The sequence below is a fragment of the Herpailurus yagouaroundi genome, unplaced genomic scaffold (assembly GCF_014898765.1).
Source record: "Herpailurus yagouaroundi ecotype Mexico unplaced genomic scaffold, PumYag 161, whole genome shotgun sequence".
In the NCBI taxonomy this organism is placed as follows: domain Eukaryota; kingdom Metazoa; phylum Chordata; class Mammalia; order Carnivora; family Felidae; genus Herpailurus; species Herpailurus yagouaroundi.
In genome coordinates, this window is record NW_024412402.1 from 3,900,214 (window position 1) to 3,922,700 (window position 22,487).

At 44.3% G+C, this 22,487-nt stretch overlaps 1 protein-coding gene across 3 annotated transcripts in view; it reads left to right on the top strand.

Moving 5' to 3' along the window:
* POU2AF2 (POU class 2 homeobox associating factor 2) overlaps nt 1-20,955 on the top strand; it is a 72,560-nt gene extending 51,605 nt beyond the window's left edge. For all 3 annotated transcript variants that reach the window (XM_040482932.1, XM_040482931.1, XM_040482930.1), the window contains exons 3-5: nt 15,598-15,640; nt 18,671-18,969; nt 20,194-20,955. In XM_040482932.1, coding sequence (XP_040338866.1) covers nt 15,634-15,640; nt 18,671-18,969; nt 20,194-20,595 — 708 coding nt within the window. In that variant the 5' untranslated portion in view covers nt 15,598-15,633 and the 3' untranslated portion in view covers nt 20,596-20,955. The remainder of the gene's footprint in view (nt 1-15,597; nt 15,641-18,670; nt 18,970-20,193) is intronic.
* The last annotated feature ends 1,532 nt before the right edge of the window (nt 20,956-22,487 follow it).

A 22,487-nucleotide genomic window follows, 5' to 3' on the forward strand; every position in this document is an offset into this window, starting at 1 on the left:
CTGTGACTTGCATTTGGATTTCTTGTGAAGTGTTAAAAAATATATACATATGGAATTGGCAACTGTTTATTATAGCATCTCAAGATCTCTTTGGTTTCTCTGAAGCTTTGGAAAACACATCCAAGACATCTCTTCTACATCAAAACAGAAAAGTTCCTTCCTCAGTCTGTTTCAACCCCTCCTTCTGGCTCTCAGTGGTCCTGGGCGATTCCTTCCTTCTCTCTGGGCCTCAGTGTCCTTGTGAGTAGAAGGGGAGGGTTAGATTCTTCCCATTTCAGTATTCAATTTGACTTGATAGCTTTTCCTGACCTCAGAACATGTCCCACCCACTGACACCCTCTCCCCAACTTCCAAAGCCAAGCTGAACCCCTCTTTGTTCTGAGAAAGATATATCTCCTTTCCTCTGGTTCAGGTAGAGCTTTGCAAGTTGAGTTTTCAAGGGAATAGGGAACAGAAAAATCACAGAAAGCCCAAGACCAATTATGCACACTGCAAATGTTCTGACACTAACTTTAATATCTAGTCAAAGATCAGTACGGGTGAGACAGTTGAGGTGACTTCAAAGCCCAGATCTCCTTCTGTCACCTCAGTTCTCTCTGGGGCAGATGAGAATTTTTAATAATAATCATTATCATTTACTGATAGACTTATAAATATTTTCACTTATATACTTTAAAATATATGTCATTGGGGCGCCTGGGTGGCTCAGTCGGTTAAGCGTCCAACTTTGGCTCAGGTCATGATCATGGTCCGTGAGATCGAGTCCCGTGTTGGACTCTGTGCTGACAACTTAGAGCCTGGAGCCTGCTTCAGATTCTGTGTCTCCCTCTCTCTCTCCCCTACTTGTGCTCTGTCTCTCTCTTTCAAAAGCGAATAAACCTTAAAATTTTTTTAAAAAATAAAATATATGTCATTGATAATAAAATATATGTCATTTATCAACAAGAAGCCCAGTGGCCTTGAGAGGATGGCACTCACATCTGTTTTGCAGATGAGAAGAGTAAATGTCAGGTAGAAAGTGATGGAGCTTAGATGTGACCCAGGTTTGTTGGATTGCTTCCTGTTGCCTTTTTAATTTACATTTCTGGTCCAAGGAAGGACTAGCTTTGGAATAACCACTTTGCCTCAGGGCTTCTGCTTCAGATTCCATACATGATGTTGGGTCTTGGTCATGACCTTTGCTCCCTCTCAACCCACCCATCCCTGCAGTGCTTCTGTAGGTTGTTTAGATGATGCCACACCCAGCCTGAACCAGAAGCAGCACTCTCCTTTCCCGTGACACCCAGACATCCTAGAAAGAACTAGACACAAAAAGTTCTTAATTTCCTTCTAGAACCTATCTCTAGCTCTGTCCTAGAACTTGCTTCCAGAATATTCCCTGTCATTCCCCACCACTCCTGCACCTCTGGTCTCTTGGGCTCACCATGGCACCTGGCCCTCTCTATAAAAAGAGGAAAACATTTCCTGAACCGGAGTCACAGCATACCATCTGACCTTGCAGCACCCTTTGCTGCCCTCCTGGAGATCCCTAGGTCCTTCCTCACCCAACCCATTTCTCCCTGACCTTTCTTCTTCCCTATCGATTACTCTCTTGCTGTGACTTTCAATGAAGTGCAGTTTCTTTAGTATTATCTAGCTGCCTGAGAAGCTGGTATCCCCTGGCTTGGTCCTGGGAATGGATGTAGAATGCCACTCCACCACGTGAGAAGGCAGAGACCCTGTGGGCTCCCTCTTGAGGGCTGAAAGAGATCCATGAACCTAGGGAAAAGCAGAGCTTACCATCTGAGTTGGCCTGCTGTCCCTGGTGATCCACCGTCTAGATGCTCTCCCAGTTTCCATGCGGTCTCCCATAGTTTTACACACTAAAGGCTCCTGTGCATATTCCTAACAAATATAATAGCCACTAAGGAAAGGGGAGAGTAATTTCCTTATGCTGTCAACTTCTTATGAAAGTATGGGAAAAGATGAAGAGAGGGGACCACCAATGGTCTCATTTCCTAGACACTAAGCCAATTTTTAGTATTCCATGCTAAAGACAGACAGAAGCCTTGACTGATATCAAAATCTCATTTTAATCCAGAAATACCTCCCCAAACCTACTAGAACTTGGACAATTTATATCTTGGGCTACTTCGCTATGGTATTCTAATGGTGGTGCTACAACAATGAAGACACCAAAAGAAGAAAGAAGCAGCTGTAAATGAGACTACGAACTGATTATCCATGCTTTAAATTTAGGGAGTTGGCCACACCCTCCTTCTTCAAGGAAGAAATCACAGCCGTTGCAGTACTGTCTTGTCAAATCTAAGAACAGAGCATGTATATGTTAAATTGAATCCATGGTTAGAAGAAGGGTACGATTTGGACAGTGGTCCCAAGCTCTGAAGACATACAAAGTGCAAGAAATACCCATACTCTCTTCCCTGCTTTCTTAAAACTTACTATACAAATTATGTTTGGAGCACCCGGGTGGCTCAGTCAGTTAAGCATCCAACTTCGGCTCAGGTCATGATCTCACAGTTTGATAGTTCAAGCCCCGTGTTAGGCTCTGTACTAATGCAGAGCCTGCCTGGGATATTCATTTTCTCTCTCTCTCTCTCTCTCTCTCTCTCTCTCTCTCTCTCTCCCTGTCCCTCCCATGCTCTCTCTCTCTCAAAATAAACTCTCCTAATTATGTCACCTCTCATCCTACAATGTGACTTTACTTCAGTAAGATTTCCCCAGTTGCCTGCGCACAGCAGATGGCCATCGGATGACCCAGTGTGTGTCTTTCTGCTTTGCTAGTGTTTTATTTTTCTTATTTTTTAGAAGTACTTGCTCTCTTTGTGGTGATTACTAAATCTCTTAGGAAAACTATAATTTTTCTTTAATAAGTACATTTCACTTGCCCTTGCTACTTTTTTTCTGAATTGCCAGCAGACGGATCCATTTATTTGTAATGTTCCATTTATTTGTAATGTTTTCGAGGTGATCAGGGTCCACCCTGGGAGTGTCTTGCCCCTAACCTTTTGCTCCCTCTTACAGCTCAGCGCTTTGCATATTGCTTGTTAACGTTGCCAACCAACCCCCTTCATGAGCCCAGAAAGAATTAAAAAAGAAAAAAAAATTTTTTTTCTGAGCAGGCAATGCCTTCTAAACTCAAAATGCCAATGTTTGAATACAAGAGGTACATATTATGTCCTTGGCACTCATTTGAATGAATGCTTGATCTATGCCTTTCAAAATAGCCCATTGTCTGACTTTAATTAGCCCACTATCCTGACTTGTTTATAGAACTGAACCACATTTCCAGGGCTCTGGATGTTCTCCACCCAACCACCTGCTCCTTCACAATTGCAGAATTTCTTAAAAAATAATAATAATAAAGGCAGACCTTTTGCAAGCAACTTATTTTTGCAGCTGCTCTATTGGTTCTGAGGTTGTTGTTGTTGTTGTTGTTGCTTAACTATCACGAAATCTAAAATATTTCCTGGTGGTGAATTCTTTCATGCAGCTTGCAAAAATAATCAGGTTTGCAGTGAAACTGCCATGGCAAGTCCGTCTGGAAGGGCTAAAGTTCTACAGATTCTGTTCTGGCCATGGTGTGCAGGACCATTTATCAACGAGCATCCCAGTGGCTGCCGTTGTTATTACTTAGCTACATAAATACAAATAGCATTCCAAAGGCACACCGGGGGTAAAAAAAAAAAAAAAAGTGTTTCCTTTTGTAAACTTAGGCAACAGAAATCACTTACCCACAGAGACAGCCTGGACATAGTTTTGTGCCAAGCAGGAGAGTTTTAACAGTAGAATTTCAAGAAATTGTCAGAAGGTTGGAATTGTATAACTGTGTTAGCGCTCCCAAGGACGTAAAATAGTCCATACACCAGAAATGTAAGACACTTGGAATCACAGTTGTTGTTTTTTTAATTTTGAGATTTGCAATAAAGAAAGGACCTAAATTCTATTTTTAAACTTTTATTAACTAGGTGTTTTAATTACAAAAGGATGCATGGGAAATTTTCAAACAGAATAGAGGGTATAAAGTAAATAATAGAAGTCCATGACCTCTCCTGCTTACCCATTCCCCTTGTTCTATTTCCCATACTGAGTTTCATGTACAGTCTTCCAGAATTTTTCTATGACACTTTATTAGAAAGAAATTAAGTTGCTATACCAACAAGTCAATGAACATCAAAATCTGTGTTCAGTATTTACAAGCACTATTATAAAAATGCATAAATTAATGTTCTCCTGGTAAATCCCCTCCCCCAAGAAAGAACCTCAACAAGACTTTTAGTGTTCCTTTTAACTCTATACATTTGAAGGCCTTAAGCAAATCATTTAACCCTTTTATGTTCTCTGCTTTATATCGATTACATAGTACCTACTTTGCCAGAGGCTGGTGATAATGAAAACAAACTGCGCAAACCCAGATGAGCTGTTTCTTTGCGAGATAAATCCTCCTCTGTAATCTAGGCTTTGTAGACATGTGGCAAATGTTTTTAAGGATACATCTGTCAATATTCCTTCCTCACAAATTTTTATTGGCTTCTGGATTGGACCTATACAACATATTATCAAATCATTTAAGAACGTAGGGGTTTTTGCTTTGTGAAAGTACAGCGTGAGGGAGAAGGGCCAGCCCCCTCTTTATACCCAAGCATCAGTGGGGAAGGTGGTGATAAAGAAGAAAAGAGAGAAAGAGCCCTGGGAACTGGTACAACTGGGACAGGTGGCCAGCAGCCCTCAACACTCCCACGGCGAGGATCAACCCTTGGCAGGCTCTAACACAAAGCCAAAGAGAGTTTGAAAAAAAAAAAAAAAAAATCACCTGCTGGCCTCCTGACACTCCTCCCCTAAGGAGAACCATCAGACCCTCACCGCTGGACCTCTGTTCAGTTACAAGAGCCCTTGCCCTCATCCATCGTCCATTTCTGACCCATCATTTTCAGCACCAGTTTAAATTTCCTACAATACCACTAACCACTATGTCTGCATAGCTAAGGAACTTCTCCACGACCATTGCCTGCTACTGGACCCTTTATAAGCTGGTTCCCACACCCTCCACCGGCTTCTCTTCAGCTTTCTCTCTGCACACTTCCTGCACACATTTCAGTGTCTGTGACACGCTAGCCTCACATTCAAGCCTTTGCTTTTCTCCTCAAGTACAATGCCCCTTACCCTGTCTGCTTACTGATCTCCTTTCATCCTTCAAAACTGGACTCAGATACCTCCCACGATATAGTGTCTTCAGTCACCTTCCCCCAAGACGGCAACTCACCTCCACCCCCAGCCCTCATGCTCACCCCCACCCCCCACCCCCCATCTGCACTAAATCAAGCTACATCCCTTCCTGGCTTTGCAACCTTGGACAAGTCCATTATACCGTCTATTAGTTTTGCAGTCTGTAGTCTAGAGATAATAACTTACAACCATCTATTTCATTAGTGAGGATTTAATGATAATGTTGCACAAATCATTTAGTGCAGAGCAGAAGACACAAAGCACAAAAATAGGAGCCATTAATAAAAACGATGAAACACACACCCATATATGTCAACTGCTTGGTACAGAATCTGGCATGAAGTAAATATTCATGAAATGCTAGTCCTCCCAACCCCATTTATACAGTTGTGCAACTGTCTTTCCTATGAAACTGTTTGCTCCCTAAGAACAGAACCCATGCCCTATCCTTTTTATTTCTGGAAATTACACAATCCTGATGCATAGTAGGCACGTGATACATTTTTACTAAATCAATTAAATATGTAGAGTATGTACCATGCACTTGGAAACTAGGACTCCAATATCTCCCACAATATAACGGACTCAGTCACCTTTCCCCAAGGCAGTAACTCCCCTCCACTCTGCCTCCACATTGTATAATCTAGCCTGGATTGGCATCCGTGAGTTACTTTTTCCTGGGTACATCTGCATCAGCTACTTATTGCTGCATGAGAACCTACCCTAACCTTAGGAGGTGTTGAGACTTACATATTCTTTCTCACAATCCTGTGAGTCGGCCGGATGTTCCTCGGGGCTCAGTCATGCGGTTGCACTTAGCCAGAGGTTCCACCATGTTGGAAGTCCAAGATGGCCTCCTTCCCATATCTGGCAGTCAGTTCTGGCCCTCGGCAGGAGTGATGGAATTCACTTCCACAGTCAGTCATACTCCAGGAGCTGAGACTGACTTGTTGAAGAGGAGATCATAAGGCAGGATTTCAAGCAAAGGTGAAACTGCAAGTGCTCTTGATGCCTAGAGTTTGAAGTGCACACATCATCACCTCTGCTACATGCTGTTAGTCAGAGAAAGTTACAAAACCATCCTAGACCTGAGGGGTAGCGGGACAGACTCCACTTCTTAATGGGGGGTGGGGGGGTGGGCTGCAAAGAAACTGTGACCATATTTAATCTACCACGAACTGGCTTGTCTCCCTAAGTGGATCCCAATCCAAGCCTCTGAGTGGCGTTTTGTCTACACAGCACTGTGACATGTACATCAGAGGTGCCCGGGAAATATCTGGTTTGACGGAAGGGGCATGTGCAGAGAACTTGCTTGTTAGGTCACTGAGAGCTTGACAGAGCAGAAATATGGGAGGCAGAGACTCTGGGTTTACAGCTAGTTCCGTAATTTACTAGACATGGGATCTTGGGCATATCATTTATCTTCTCAGATGCTCGGTTTCCTTGTTTATAAAACTGAGGTGATAGCATTTAGTTTATAATAAGATAGCCTTATAGAAAGCACCTGGCACATGGCAGATGCTTCTAACTATAGTTCCTATTCACTGTGGAATATTTTTCTTCCCTATGGCTAATTACCATGGAACTCAGATAAGTGGCCCACAAATCAAAACCTGTTTCAAACTTTGCAAAACTAATAAAGTTCACTAGAGCAAGGTTAGTATAGTTTATTCACAGTATAAGATTTCACACCAATCAGAATGCTCCTGGTTCACTGCATGGTTTAACATTAAGTAAGGCATCTGATTCTCTATGCCCATTGTCTTCTGGAAGAAGAAGATATTCCAACCTAACACGGAGATCCACTGAAAGACTAATTGTGTCACATCCAGCATCAACTTTACATTAATTTCAAAGCTGGAGGAAAATCGTATGACTTATGATGGGTCTAAATTCAGATATTATTTTTTTTTAAGTTTATTTATTTATTTTGAGAGAGACAGAGATAGTGAAAGTGGGGGAGGGGCAGAGAGAGGGAGACAGAGAATCCCAAGCAGGCTCCACGCTGTCAGCTTGGAGCCCAACATGAGGCTCGAAGTCACGAAACCGTGAGATCATGACCTGAACCAAAACCAAGAGTCGGACGCTTAACCAACTGGGCCACCCAGGTCCCCCTAAATTCAGATATTAAAACAAGGTTTTAGAACGTACAGTATAGTATCCTCAACCCCTCTCTCAACCATAGGTGTGATGACAATGAGGTATTAAATATATAGACGGCTATGAATTCCTTTAAAGGGGAGCCCAGCTGGGTGCCTGTGTGCCTGGGTAGCACCTGGGTGGCTCAGTCAGTTAAGCATCTGACTTTGGCTCAGGTCATGATCTCACAGTTCATGAGTTCAAGTCCCTCATGGGGCTCTGTGCTGACAGCTGGGAGCCTGGAGCCTGCTTCTGTACCTCCCTCTTTCTCTGCCCCTCCTCCTCTCACACTCTGTCTCTCTGTCTCTCTGTCTCTCTCTCTCTCTCTCTCTCTCTCTTTCAAAAACAAATAGAAATTTAAAAGGAAGCCCAGCTATCCACGAGTGGCTATGATTATTATTAGTAATTAGTAATAATTACTAATTAGTAGCAATTATCTTTAAGATTAAAGAGCCACATTCTAAAGTATGTCATTAGAATTTAGAAATAAATTATATAACAGTGTGAAAAATCTTATACTAGTCGGAGATCTTTTCCTTATACATTTCAGTATATTTCTTCAACCAGATTGGCAACTGAAAATATTATTGGGTCATAAAAATGACAATAAATGTACTCAAGGTGAAACTCCTAATCTTATCACTTCACTACCTGGATGACCCATTAGTTCAAATTAACTCATTTTCATGGAGGGGCTTTTGGGGCAGCTGTGAGGCTGCTGTGTTAGCTACAGGAAGTTGCAGCCTGGCAAATTTCATTCAAATATAAACCTCTGAATTTGGCTACCTGGCATTGTGAGATCCTGTTGTTTGCTATATGCAAAATAAAAATTATATACCATCTTGCTTGGTCAAAAGTTATGGGCTCTTCGGTATTAATTTCAATATTATTTCTGGAGAATTCATATGATCAGAGGCAACTGTGTGAACATAGTATCTTGAAACAGGAAGAAGGGGACGTGAGCTTTCCCTTCACACGTGCGATGACAGCGAGGGCGCGTGCTAAAGACTCACGTGGTAGCCTGTTCCTCCTCAACCTATGAGGTCTGAGAAGGAGATGGGGAGTAAGTGCCAGCCCTGAACTCTGTCCAGGGAGATCCTTTCCCGTCCCTACTCAGGGCCGTTGGAACTCAGTTCTATGTTCTTTGAGGCCAGTTGACAGGGTGCGTGATCATTGCCTTTTATATCCACCCCCCTAAATATTTCCCAGGCCACCACAGAGAGGGCAGTGCTCAGTATCGCTATAAAACAACTAATCTGATGGAAATGTTTTAGGTCATGATTATAGTGGTGGGTCACAGGAGTCTGTCAAAATTTGTCAAAATTCATCAAGTTGTATGTTTAAAATTTGGGAATTTTATTATATGTAACTTGCACCTCAGTAAAGCTGACCCCCCAAAATAGTTTATCCATTGGAGGACTAAGGATATATATATATATATATATATGCAGGTGTCAGACAGGAAAGTGGCAGTCTTCTTTGTGAGCTTTGGTATAATTACATGCTCTCTCTGGCTGTCCCCAAGTCTCCTATATACTTAAAAAAAATTAACTACATAGGAAATTTTTCTATTTTTATTTTTGAGATATTAAAATGCTTGGAGGACAGCATGGCATATTAGTTAATGAATAGGATCTGAAATTCCAAAGGTCCTTATTTGAGTCCATCCACCACGATCACCATCACCTCCACCCATTTGGGAACTTGGGTTATTTCTCTACTCTTCAGTTCCCTCATCATTGAAATGAGAATCATATTCCCTCTCTTTAGGGACTGTGGTGATAATTAAATGAGATAATACATATAACACATCTGGGCACATGCTTAACAGTTTGTCTATGAAATGGCAAGTATGGGTTTATGAATTACTTCTATTGTAACTTAAATCTCTGTGAGAGAATTTGGAAATTAGGAGGAAATAAAATATTTTGTGCTGTGTAAAAAACAGAAAGGTATCTGTGTCTAATTTAGGTACTCAATATTTAGGTACTCAATTGTTTGGGTCAGACTAGATGGTCTGGGGGTGGGGAGATCTCACCCACGACAAAACTGGGTCCTGCATAAAACACATTTTAGTAAGAGTTTGTTGACTTGGCAGGAAGTAAGGGAAGTCTCCAAGGCTGGGGGAAGAGAGGCAAGGAGTACTGGTATGGGAGGCTGGGGAAACTGTTTGATGAGAAATTAAGACATTGAATGATGAGAAGGTGATCACACCAAAAAGGCAAGTTCCCCTGAGAACAGGTGTCCAAGTTAGCTTTATGCATGACAGTCCTTAAACAGTTGCCAAGGTTGGCGCTGAACTTGGGACTCCAAGATTAACCGGGGAACCGGGAAGGGAGCTGGCTCCCCAGAAATACAAACATAAATCTTCTGGAGGAAAACAATCTCAAATTAGAACCCCAGATTTTCACAGATGAAGGTTAACCAGATATGAGTTTCAATCAAAGATTGCCAAATGCATAAGGAAGCAAACCAGGATGAGTGAGAGTCAGCATAAACAATAAACAATACATTCAAATACCTAAAGCTTTTAGGTATTAGAACTACCAAATACAAAATACGCAGTCACTTAATAAGTAGCAAACATTCAACTTGAGACTAACAGAAATCACTAGGTGGTGGATTTTTTTAAAAAACCATGTGGCATTTATATAAATGAAAAAATATGTATTCATTGACAATGTTTAAAACACAATGTATGAGGGGGAACCTGGGTGGCTCAGTTGGTTGAGCGTCCAACTCTTGGTTTCAGCTCAGGTCATGATCTCGCAGCTTCGTGAGTTTGAGCCCCACATTGGGCTGTGTGCTGGAAGTGTGGAGCCTGCTTGGGATTCTCTCCCTCCCTCTCTGTGCCCCTCCCCCACTCACACTGTCTCTGTATCTCTCAAAATAAATAAACTTATAAATAAATAAATAAATAAATAAATAAATAAATAAATAAAACAAATTAGCTGAAGAAAGAATTAGTGAACTGGATGTATTTCTGAAGAAGTCGATGGCAATTTATACCAAAATATAGAACAGAAAATCATGGATATAGAGAGTATAATGGGAGGTTTTCAGTATAGAGGGTGAAGGTAAAAGGTTTAACAAACATCTTCACAGAGCCGCAGAAGGAGAGAATGAGGACGATACAGACAAGACAATATTTAAAGAGAGGACAGTTGAAACTTTTCCAGAGTTAAAATGAGGTCACTTTGAAGAAATTTGAAGACAAAGGAGTATATTAAAAAGCAGAGACTTTAAAAATTGGCAGAATACCTAAAGAGATTTTTTTTTCCAGAGAAGACATCCAGATGGCCAATAGACACCTGAAAAGATGCTTAACATCACTCATCATCAGGGAAATGCAAATCAAAACCCCAATGAGATATCACCTCACACCTGTCAGAATGGCTACAATCAAAAACACAAGAAACAATTGTTGGGGGGATGTGGAGAAAAAGGGAACCCTTGTGCACCGTTGGTGGGAATGCAAGGTGGTACAGCCACTGTGAAAGACAGTATGGGGGTTCCTCAAAAAGTTAAAAATAGAAATACCATATGATCCAGTAATTCCATGACTGGGTATTTACCCAAAAAAAACAAAAACACTAATTCAAAAAGATATATGCACCCTTACGTTTCTTGCAACATTATTTACAATAGCCAACTTATGGAAGCAGTCCAAGTGTCTTGGAAGCAGTCCAAGTCTTTCAACATATATATATATATGGGGGGAGGGGATGGGTGAAATAGGTGAAGGGAATAAGAGGTCCAAACTTCCAGTTATAAAATGAATGTCATAGGGATGAAAAAAAAGTACAGCCCAAGAAACATAGTCAATAATATTAGAGTAACATTGTATGGTGACAGAGGGCACCTCCACTTACCGTGGGTAAGCACTGAGTAATGTGTAGAATTGACAAACCCCTACATTTGTACACCTGAAGCCAATGTAACATTGTATTCAACTATACTTCCACAATAATTTCTTTTTAAAAAGCAAAAAGGAAAGAAAAATTGTCTAAAGAATAACTATAAGGTCAAGAGCAATCATGGAAGCTGAGACAGTGGGGTGACATCTTTGAAGTGGTGAGACAGGAAGAACTATAAAGTTACATTTGTGAACCTGGCAATGTTCCCTTTTAAGTACAAGAGAAAAAGAAATGATATTTTCAGGGTAAATAAAAACTGAAGCATTTTACCACCAACATCACCTACAGGAAAGGAATTTTCTGAAGGATTACTTTTTAGAGAGAGGGGGTGAGGGGCAGAGAGGAAGGGAGAGAGCATCTCAAACAGGCTTTACCCAGGTGCCCCTGAACGATTACTCCAGAAGGAGGAAAATGAATCCTAAAAAAAAAAATAGTCTGGAGGAAGAGTAAGCAAAGAAAATAGTGAATACATAAGTAAATCTAATACAGATTTACTTAATAAAATGATGATGGGGAGCCTGGGTGGCTCAGTCGGTGAAGCGTCTGACTCTTGATTTCAGCTCAGGTCATGATGTCACAGTCAGGGAATCGAGCCGCAAGTCAGGCTCTGCACTGATATCTCCGAGCCTGCGTGGGATTCTCTCTCTCCCTCTAGCTCTGTCCCTCCCCCGCTCACTCTCTCTGTCTCTCTCTCTCAAAATAAATAAGTAAACTTTTTAAAAAATGATGATAATTATGATGTCTAATTGGAAAGATGCAATATAAAGAAACAACCTAAAATGCCAGAAAATAGCACAGTCACGTAAATTAGGGAGAGGCCTAGTGAGAGCTAATGTTCCGAGGGCTTTGTCAGTGGGAGTTTTCAGGTATCGACCGTAGTCTTTGTTAAATACACAAGGTAAAATTTTGTGGGTAACCATAAACAATGAAAACACACTGGTAATTTCCACAGCAGGTAGAAAGCAAAACTGTGTAGGAGAAATGAACACAAGAGGCTTCTTTTCACCAAATCATAAATAAAATCAATGAGACCCGTAACTGGGAAACTGCTGTAGGGTCTTTGGGTATTGAATCTGGGTTGGGGGAGGGTACAGCGCTCCAGTTCCACGGGAATGAGGGGGCCTGGGCAGAAGGAGAAGGGGTGTGAGGAGATCCCCCCGGGACTGGCTCGTGGCACAGGTGAATGACAGGAAAGCTTTCACAGCAGAGATGTGTAGGGCGTAGACTGGGCCTTATCCACGCCTTGGGGAAGAGGCTTGGACGAAGAGCCGTGGGAGAGCCGAATAGGGAGCTGACACTTTCGTCCGTCAGGTTGGGCCTGTGTCCGCGTCTCACAGAAGCCTTCGGCCTGGCCCAGCCTTGGCCAGAGTGGCTTAAGGGTAGCAGGCAGGGAGAAAAGGCGGGAGAAGGGGAGCAGGACATCTCCCCTGGCCGGCATTCAGGACACAGCCCACAGACACCCGGAAGGAGGCGGACGCAGAAGCCAGAGGGTGTAGGCCTTGGTGCCCGCCTTCGAGAAAACACCCAGCCACACAGAGCTGGGACTCGGAGGAACCCCAGGATAAGATGGGCCCCGCAACATGGGAAATTGTGCCCAAACACAAGTGCTTCTGTGCTTAATCACTGCTTCTTCCTTTGCTTCCCATAGAGATGTAGGCGCCCCTGGCCCTGCCTGCCCGTGGTTCCCTTCTGCCACTTAAAAGTGTTAACTTATTGAACAGGAAGACACATAAATCAGAGCATGTTTAGAGGAACTTGCCATAGATTTGAAGGGGCATAAGAGCGCATGTGAGTGATAAGCACTATGTAACTGGCACTCATTTCCTGCTCACTCGATGCCAGGAGCTATTCTATGTGCTTGAATTATATGTGCATACCTACGTGCAGGTGTGATACAATTTGATGTCCACGTACCCAAGATCACACAGCTAATAAGAGGCAGAGCTGGGATTCAAACACATACACTCTGGGTCCAGAGTCGTCTTCGCTCAAATTAACTTGTGCTACTTCTGAATGGGCGGAGAACACTTTGGCTTGGACGACGTTGAATTCCAGTTTGGTGCTATGAACCGAATGTTCGTCGACTCCTCAGAATTCATATGTTAAAGCCCTGGCCCCGCCATGTGATTGTGTTCGGAAATGGGGCCTTTGGGAGCTGATTGGGTTATGAACGTGGAGCCCTTGTGATTGGGATTAGTGCCCTCGTGGAAGAGACACATGAGAGAGATGATCTCTCTTTCTGCCACATGAAGACACAGTGAGAAGAGGGCCATACTCAAACCACTCAAGAAGAGAGGTCTCCCCACCAAGAACCTGATCACGTGGGCACCCTTCCAGCCTCCGAGCTGGGAGAAATGTTTCCTGTTTAAGCCACCCCAGTCCATGGTATTTGCTGGTAGAGAAGCGCAAACTGATTAAGACCTTGGGGAAATGATGGATTGTCTCTGAGTATTTGGAGAGCCACATATGGAAGAAGGGTCAAACTTATTGTATATGGACCAAAAAGATGAGAAATAAGAAAATGATTCTCTTCTGCCTGCTTTGAGACAGTCAAAAGTGCCCAGAGAAGAAATGGGCTTTCACAGAGGGTGTTGGGCTCTCCATCCCTCGGAGCTCAACGCACTCAGCGTTAATAACATGGACAGGACCTTGGCATTGAGTGGGTGCTTGCACGAGGCTCTCCATAAAGTCTTCCAACTTGCGAGGGTCTGCAGCACCTTGAGCGCCAGGCTAAGAGCTCAGGTCCAAAGAACTAGATGCTGAGGACTCTCAACTTTTGCAACAGCTATTTTTTTCCCTACACAACTTTGTTGGGGAGCATCGTGGAGCCAGAATTTGCAGTTGTGTATTTTAAGACTCTGCACCCCCGGATACACTTCCTTCAGAGGTCAGCTTAGGTATCACCTGCCCCAGGATGTGCTCCTCACCCCATCCCCAATACGAGCTTTGGTGCCCCCCTCACTCCACCTTTCCCCGACCATGCCACTTCTCACACACTCCACTGAGTTGTCTGTTTCTTTGTCACTCTCTGCGTTAGCTTCCCAGGACGCAGTAACAGATTAACTACAAACGGAGTGGCTTAAAATACCAGAAATGTACTGTCTCACAGCTCTGAGACTAGAAGTCCAAAATCAAGGTGTCGGCAGGGCCAGACTCCCTCTGAAGGATCTAGGGAAGCACACCTCCCTGCCTCTTCCAGCTGCTGGTTGTTGCCGGCCCACAGTCCTCGGTGGTCCTCAGCCTGACGTTGTATCACTCAAACTTCTACTTTCTGTCTTCACGTGTCCTTCTCCCCTCTGTGTCTGTGTCTCTGTGTTTCTCTCTCCTCTTTTTATACGGACACCGGTCACGCTGGATTTAGGGCCCGCCCTCATTCAGTATGACCTCCCCTTACTTTAACGAGTTGTGTCTTCAAAGGCCCTATTTCCAAATCAGGTCACATTCACAGGTACTGGGGTTAGGACTCCCATACATCTTCTGAGGGGACATAACCAAACAGACAACATCCCCCAACCTCCCATGATCACTAGACCATGGGCTCTTTGAGGACTGTATCTTTATTCCACACAGTTTTATTGTGTCTACTATGAACCACATTCTGTTCTGGGCACTGAGCACAAGCCACAGTCAAGGTCCCTACTCTGGCTGGAGCTTTGATTCTGCATAAAGGCAGACCCTAAAACAGTGACCACTCGGTGCTGAAGCCAAATGCCAAACATACGTATGTGTGTATTTAAAGCACATGGTATATATTTGATATTACCACAAACAGTAAAAAAAAATGAAGTACAAATTATTCCATTTCATCCAGCCTGAGCTTTTCGGCATGTTTACTAGAATCGAACTTTGGTTTCTAACTCTGTCCCTCATAAAACTTTGTACTCTGACACTTGAAGTTTTTATTTTTTTTAATGTTTATTCAGTTTTGAGAGAGAGAGAGAGAGAGAGAGAGAGAGACAGAGCATGACCAGGGGAGGGGCAGAGACAGAGGGAGATGCAGAATGTGAAGCAGACTCCAGGCTGTGAGCTGTCAGCACAGAGCCTGATGCACAGAGCCTGATGCAGGGGTCTAACCCACGAACCATGAGACAGTGACCTGAGCTGAAGTCTGAGGGACTCTTAACCGACTGAGCCACCCAGGCGCCCCGCTGATACTTGAATTCTTAACCTAGGTTGCCCTCCCAGTTCACCCCCCAAGTAATGTTTCTTAGTGTCAGGATATAAACCTTATCAAATGTATCCCTAATCTTTTCTTTTTTTTTTTTAATTTGAACTCGGAACTAAAGAAAACACTAACACTCTCTTTGCCTTCCAGAGCAGAGTCAGCAACTCCCCGTCTCCGTTTGCCCAGATGCCAGGTGAGTGCTGAAGCTCAACGAGCAGTTACTTAATTCTCTTTTGAGTTTCAGTCCGGCATTGGGGTTTCCATTCTTTTAGAACTGCCTTACAGCACCTCCGAAGTTTTACTTTTTCAAACAAGTTATTTTTAAAATAGAAAATCAGCGAAGACAGACCTAATTCAATCATTCCTGAGTTTGGAATTCATTCCGTCTTGAAGGTGGCCTTTCCATCCCTGGCCTCCCAGAAGCTTAGTGAGCGAAAGCAGTAACAGGCCCTCGATACGGTTTTAAAATGTGCACAATTCTGGGACCATGATCCGAGAGATTATGCGCCTGCTTTGAAACAGAAAGGCAGGTGAAGAAACTACCATTTATGGAGGGCTCTCTGTACATCAGGCACCTTAAGCGTTTGGTATTCATTTCAATACATATGTGTCCTTCAGTGCTCCTGCAGAGGTGGGAAAGGGGCATTCTGATTCTTAGCAAAAGTGTTGGGGATGCCTATGCACACGTGCACACGCATGTGCACACTAACACACACTCCTTTCAGAGCCCAAACTCGGAGATGGCATAGGCCTTCTCAAATGATTTTAGGAAGCTTCGCAGCTGGACAGGAAAAGGAATAAGGGCCAAAAGGAGACCCCGCATATCTGAATGTCTGTACGTTGTGTTTCCCAAACATGTTTATCATCCCTGGAATCTGGCTACATCTGCTCCCTCCTATAGAAGGAAATTTTTGCAGCTTCCCGTACTTTCCAGAACTATTCCTCCTCTTTTTAAGGAGAAAAATATACACTTAAGAAAGCACAAGGGTTTGTGTTGTTTTTTTTTTTTTTCCTTTCTTTCTTTTCTTCATGGTTATTTTTATTTGGAAACTGGGAATATTGACATGAGATCCTAGAAGACTTCATTCTCCCCTCAGCTTCAGTCACTCCCGTGGATACAAATTCATGGCATGAAACAGAATTTTCTTTATTGATCTTAATTTTCACTTGCACATATTTTTTTTTCCCCCTGTGGAAGTATGCTTATGATGAAACCCCTGACTGCAGCTTTCAAATTCATGAGCAGATTAGAAGTCTGCGGCTATAGAATTTCAGATGACAGTAGAAGGAGTAGAATCTGCTGTAAGTTTCTACGGGGAATTTTGATATCCTCCGAATGAATGAATAAATTTGCATATAATTGTTGAACACGGTGTTATGCTGCTGGATTTACAGCAAAATATAAGACATAAGCCCTGACCCCCGTGGAGCTGTCAGGTAGATTAGAAAGAGGGCTGCAACTCAGCTGAGGGAGTAGTGAGCATACTATAAAGTTCCACACCTCGTGTCAAGGGCCAAAGTCCTGTGTCGGTGGAGTAATGGATGACTGTGTCACGATAACAAAGGGGTATGACCTCTGGGGAGGATAAGTAGAGAGTGGGTGGGACAGAGCTCCTACTCTGGCCGAGGGAAGGGAAGAAAGACCAGCTCAGCCCTTTTGTGACCTCAGGGCGCAGATCTTAGCTAATTAGACCACATCCACCACCAGCTGGAGTAATTAAACCATCACTTGTACAGAGCTTGCGTCTACCTCCCGGAACATGTTCTAAATGCTAATGTGTTTCCTGCTACAGCGGAGCCACTGGGTCTGAAAGTCTTTAGCGAACACCTCGTTTTCCTTACGGGACAATTTCACTGGCCCTGCCGTAAACGAGACTCTTCTCAGGTTCATCTGGTTCCCCTGGTTTCACTAAGGGAAGCTTTCTGTGGGAGGTATTCCCTTCCCAAACTCGCCCAGGGCCCAGGTGAGCTGAGTCAGGGACTCGGCATGGACACAAGAGGGCAGCAAATAACACCAGAGTCGTCAAAGCCAGCAAACACATTTTTTGGCAGTCCTCTTTGGTTGCAGAGAAGCTCTATCATCCCAAAGCAAGCAAGCCATTTCTTGATGCCTGCTAGGTGTAAGACATCTGATAAAAGGTCAGTATACAAAGAGGTGGAAGCAGCATACAGCCTACTTCTGATTTGGGGGTGGGGTTATCCTATCACCTTATCTAAAGATACTGCATCTCGGATAACACACCCAGAAGCAGCCTGTTGTTAGCAGTCTTGAGTCTATGGGGACAGAGCTCAGAAGCTGTAAAAAAAAAAAAAAAAAAAAAAAAAAGACGCTTCATTTGGTATAATGTAAACGTCAAGGGATTCCTTTCCTCGTCTCCTTAAGCCCAAACTTTTCCCAGCACAGTGACTGGAACACAGAAAGTGCACAGTAAATGCACTTGGAGTGAGCGAATGAGAAGTTACGGCACCGTCTCCAATGAGCTCCTCTCCAAAGGCGGAATGAATTTTAAACATATTAGTTATTTGGGCTCGACCAGTTAAAAGGGGCAATGCAGCAATATTTAATGCTTTTCAAGACATTTCTCTATTTAAATGTTTGCTTTGGTGTTCAGCCCATGTTAGAAAGATGGTTTCCCCAAGAGAGATGAACATCTTGGAGGGGGGAAGGAAAGAAAGGAACACAAACCACGAGAGACTCTTAACGTTAGAGAACAAACCGAGGGTTGATGGAGGGAGGTGGGCGGGAGATGGGCTAGATGGGTGATGGGCATTACGGAGGGTACTTCTGGGGCACCCTGGTGGCCTAGCTGATGAAGTGTCTGACTCTTGATTTCGGCTCAGGTCATGATCTCAAGGTTTGTGAGATTGAGCCCCACAATGGGCTCTGTCCTGACAGCAAAGAGCCTGCCTGGGATTCTCTCTCTCCCCCTCTCTCGGTCCCTTCCCAGATGGCGCTCCCTTTCTTAAAACAAATAAACTTAAAAAAAAAAAAAATGGAAGGCACTTATGATGAGCACTGGGTGTTGTATGTAAGTGATGAATCACTGAATTCTACTACCGACACCAATTTTGCACTGGTATGTTAACTAGCTAGAATTTAAATGAAAATTTGAATTTAAAAAAAAAAAAGACCGTTTCCCATGTGGAGGGTCTCAGCTGCAACAGATTTGCCTGGACTTCCCATGGAGAGATTGTTGCCAGTTTGTTTTTCCTTTGGCAACAGGTTCACCGGTAACGTCAGGTTACTATGGTGTCAGAAGATCTTTCCTCTCTGACTCGGATTTCCACAACACGAAACAGTTTGCAAACGACGTCTGCACCTCACCGGCGAAGCCCTTTCCCTGTGAGACCCCCGCAGGGCAGAGCCACCCGGCCCTCCTGGATTCCTACTTCCCGGAGCCCTACGCAGACCACCGGCCCCCGCCGGGCCTGACCCCCAGCACCAGCTCTCTGTTCAGCGCCTCGCCCCTGCCGCCGCTCCTGCCTCCACCCTTCCCTGGGGACCCCACGCACTTCGTGCTTGTGAGTATGCAGGGGTCTCCCATTTAGGGAGTAAGGTGAGGTCTGGCCGGTCACTGCGCTTGGTAACCAGGTGGAAGTCAGGTCCGGCTTGCCCGGCACACCTCTGAGGCTGTTCTCCCAGGATACACTCCCAGAGGGGCCCTTCCTCAAAATCCACGCAGACCACGACCCCCGCAAGGTCTGTCTAGGGTCTTGGGAGGGGACAACTCTAAGGCAAGTTTATATCCATTTTGTTAGGACTCAACTCATTTTGCGAGACGCTCCCCCATCGTTCCCGCAGCACACAAGGAAAGCTCACTGAAGTGACATCTCCCACGAGACTAGGCTGTAATCTGCCAGGGCAGGCCACCAAGGTGTCTCCTAACCTCCCAGTCCCCCTGCACCCTCTCCCACAATATTTCGTACCCTATAGAATCTTGTTCTTCCTCAATCCTAACAAAGTGGTGAGTTCCTAAAGATCTGAAGAATACCAACACCCAACTTACAGAATACTGTAAAGCCTTCAACTACAAAGGAATGAATCTCTAAAGATGGGATTTTAGACAAAAGGGGGTGAATTAACCTTATGGAGTTACCTCCTCCAGCCAGGAACTCCTGTGTGCCTTTGTTCCTTTAATACTTGCAACGACTCAGGATACAATTCTTAAAGCCCCATTTTACAGATGAACAAAGTGAGGTACTCAGAGTGAGAAAGTTAGTAAGTGGCACAGCCATGAAGTGAACCCAAGTCTTTCCAGCTCTAAGCCTATGGAAGTTCTACCTCTTGGCTCTCTGAGGGCAAAAGCCCACCATGTAGTTGAGAGACGTACTCCTCCCAGGAGCGGCCAGCGCTGGCGTCCCCACTGTGGAAACAGCATTCTAGGACCCCGGGTAGGGTGAAGCTTAAAAAGAATGCAAGACATAGTACGTCATAATGGGTAAAATGCTGTATAAATGTTTGTTTTATTCCCTCCTTTCACTCCTTTAGTGGTGTTTTCTGGGGAAAGGAATTGTAATAAATAGAGAGAATCTAATTCTAGAGTAAGAAAGGAACGAAAACTCTCACCGCTGGCATTAGACACCAGAGGGAACAGGTGCCTGGTAAGGAAGCTGGAGCAGCAGAGAGGGGGCACCAAGTCCCCTCTGGAAGCCATGGTGTGACCACAGCCAGCGTTGGTGAGGAAATCTGTCCACGTCGGAGTATCATCTAATGACTAACCCCAGTGACCTTTCCGTTCTCCTCAGAGGGACTCATGGGAGCAAACGGTGCCCGATGGTCTCAGCCAGGCAGACCCCGTGCCCGCCGATACCCCGCAGACCTTCCCGCCCAGCACAGGATGTCTCTCCCAGCTGGAGTCTGGGACCAGCACTCAGCACAGGAGCTCCAGCTGGGGGGCCCCCCTAGCTGGGGCTCAGTCCTACTCCCTGCATGCCCTAGAGGATCTGTATCATGTGCCGGGGTACCCCACCCCACCCCCGTATCCCTTCACCCCTTTCATGACCATGTCCAATGATCTACCGCACAAGGTGGTGCCCCTCGCCCCAGAGGAGGGGGTAGACGCCCCTTCCCTTCAGGACCCCTCTTCGTGGACCAAAGAAGACGGGAGCATGGCGTGGGGGTCATATGAGTGCCGTAGAGCTTACTGAAGGGAGCGCTGAGGACTTCTGCTGGGCTTTTCTCTGAGTGGGGTTCTGTATTTCACGGACCATTTGCAGTGTGGTAGCTTATTCATTCAGAACCAGATTCTCAGAACAGGCCATCAGGCCGCCCTTTGTCAACAGACCACGGGATTCATTTGTAATCCTCCCTACCACAGCCCCATGAAATACAACGTATGTTAATTCGGGACATCAGACCGTGTTCTAGTGAGACACCTGAGAGCGATGCCTTTTTGGAACTTTAGTAACACCTTACATTCTGAATTTCTGTTCTCTTTGAACTGTCATGTTTAGCGCTCGTAGTTTTCTTAAATTACATTAAAAAGTTTATGCAGATCGTGAAATACACTGATTCTCCTGTGCGGTTTTTCTTGGTGATGAGCTATGTGTGTCCTACAGTAAGAGAGAAAGCATAGGATACAGTGTAGATTAGGGCACGTAAAACCAAACTCATTTTGTACTATGGGATTTCTGAAGAGTAAAGTCTTATCCATGTGTCTCTCCTTAGTGACTTAAAAAGGGCCAGTAACAGATATGGTACCATATATAAATGCTTTATTGTGGTTAAAATTGGATGAGGTCAGGAGACTATGGCTTCATAAATACACAGCTTTGACTCTGCCCTAAAGCCTAGAATGTCAAAAAACAAGTCTAATCACCATCCCCCCCCCAGCAAAAAAAATAGGCCCCAAAGTTTCTTTGATCCATGATAGCCTTAATTAAGCTACATTGTTTCTCAGATGGAAAAAAATATATATACTTATTAGAGTGGATTAGTGAAATGGGTGTTCTGTGATCAAGTAAGAATAAAGGAAATGCTGAGAGCAGGACTAGGCTGTCAACAGGAAACAACAGACCACAGAATACCAAGAAGCAAAGAGGCTTCGCAGGAGAGATTTGTCACGTGTGCATCAGTAGCATTACACACAACATCCCCCATTTGAAGGAAGACCTTGTTGGGGGCTGACTGCTCAGAAATGTATAGCTCCTATTGTGTATAAATGAAGAAACTGACGTCTGAAGCCTCTGTCTGTCTCATGTATAAGTTTGACTGCTGTAGATTCCTTTGCCACTGGAGTTCACAAAGCCCATCACAAAAGCCTTGCATGCCCTTTGACTTTGCAAAGCATGAGTCAAGGCCCACAGGTCACACCCACACTCTTTCTATTACTCTCCTGCCACCTTCTTTTCCTTATTCCCTTATCACATTTTCCTGACCCCTCTGGTCCCTCTTGACCCAATGCCTTTTTCCTCCATCTCCTGGGGGCCCATTGCTCTCCTTTTCCACCTGGCTGCCTAAAGCCACTTAATATAGTTTTGATCACATCCTCTGTTATGGTGTCCTGTGCTTTACCCCATCTAGGTAGGAGTCCAGAAAAAGCAAATAAGGGCATTAATTCACACCTAGAAGTGACTAATTGATACTCCTCCTCTGTGCCTTCAATGGTATTTTCTGACTAAGCAAGTACACTCCCTGTTTATGGGGTGCCCGCAGAAATGCTTGGATAGGGAGCCTTCCTTTGCATCACACCCCTCAGCACCCTCCTGGGAGAGCAGCCCTGCAGAAGCAGATCAGGAAGGAGCACTGGTGGGTTCCCAGCCACTGGGCTGCCCCAGCTCTTCCCTCTCACCACCTCTTGTCAGCCTTATTTTCACTTCCCTCAACATTAGCTCTTGAGTGCAGTGGGGCAACTTGGGTGCATAAGAGAGCTGCTCTTTCTTCTTCTTTTTTTTAATGTTTATGTCTTTAGTTTGAGAGAGAGTGTGTGTACTTGCAAGCAGGGGGAGGGGCAGAGAGAAGAGAGAGAGAGAGAGAGACAGCATGTGCAAGCCAGAGAGCAGGAGAGGGGCAGAAAGAGAGGTAGAGAGAGAATCTGAAG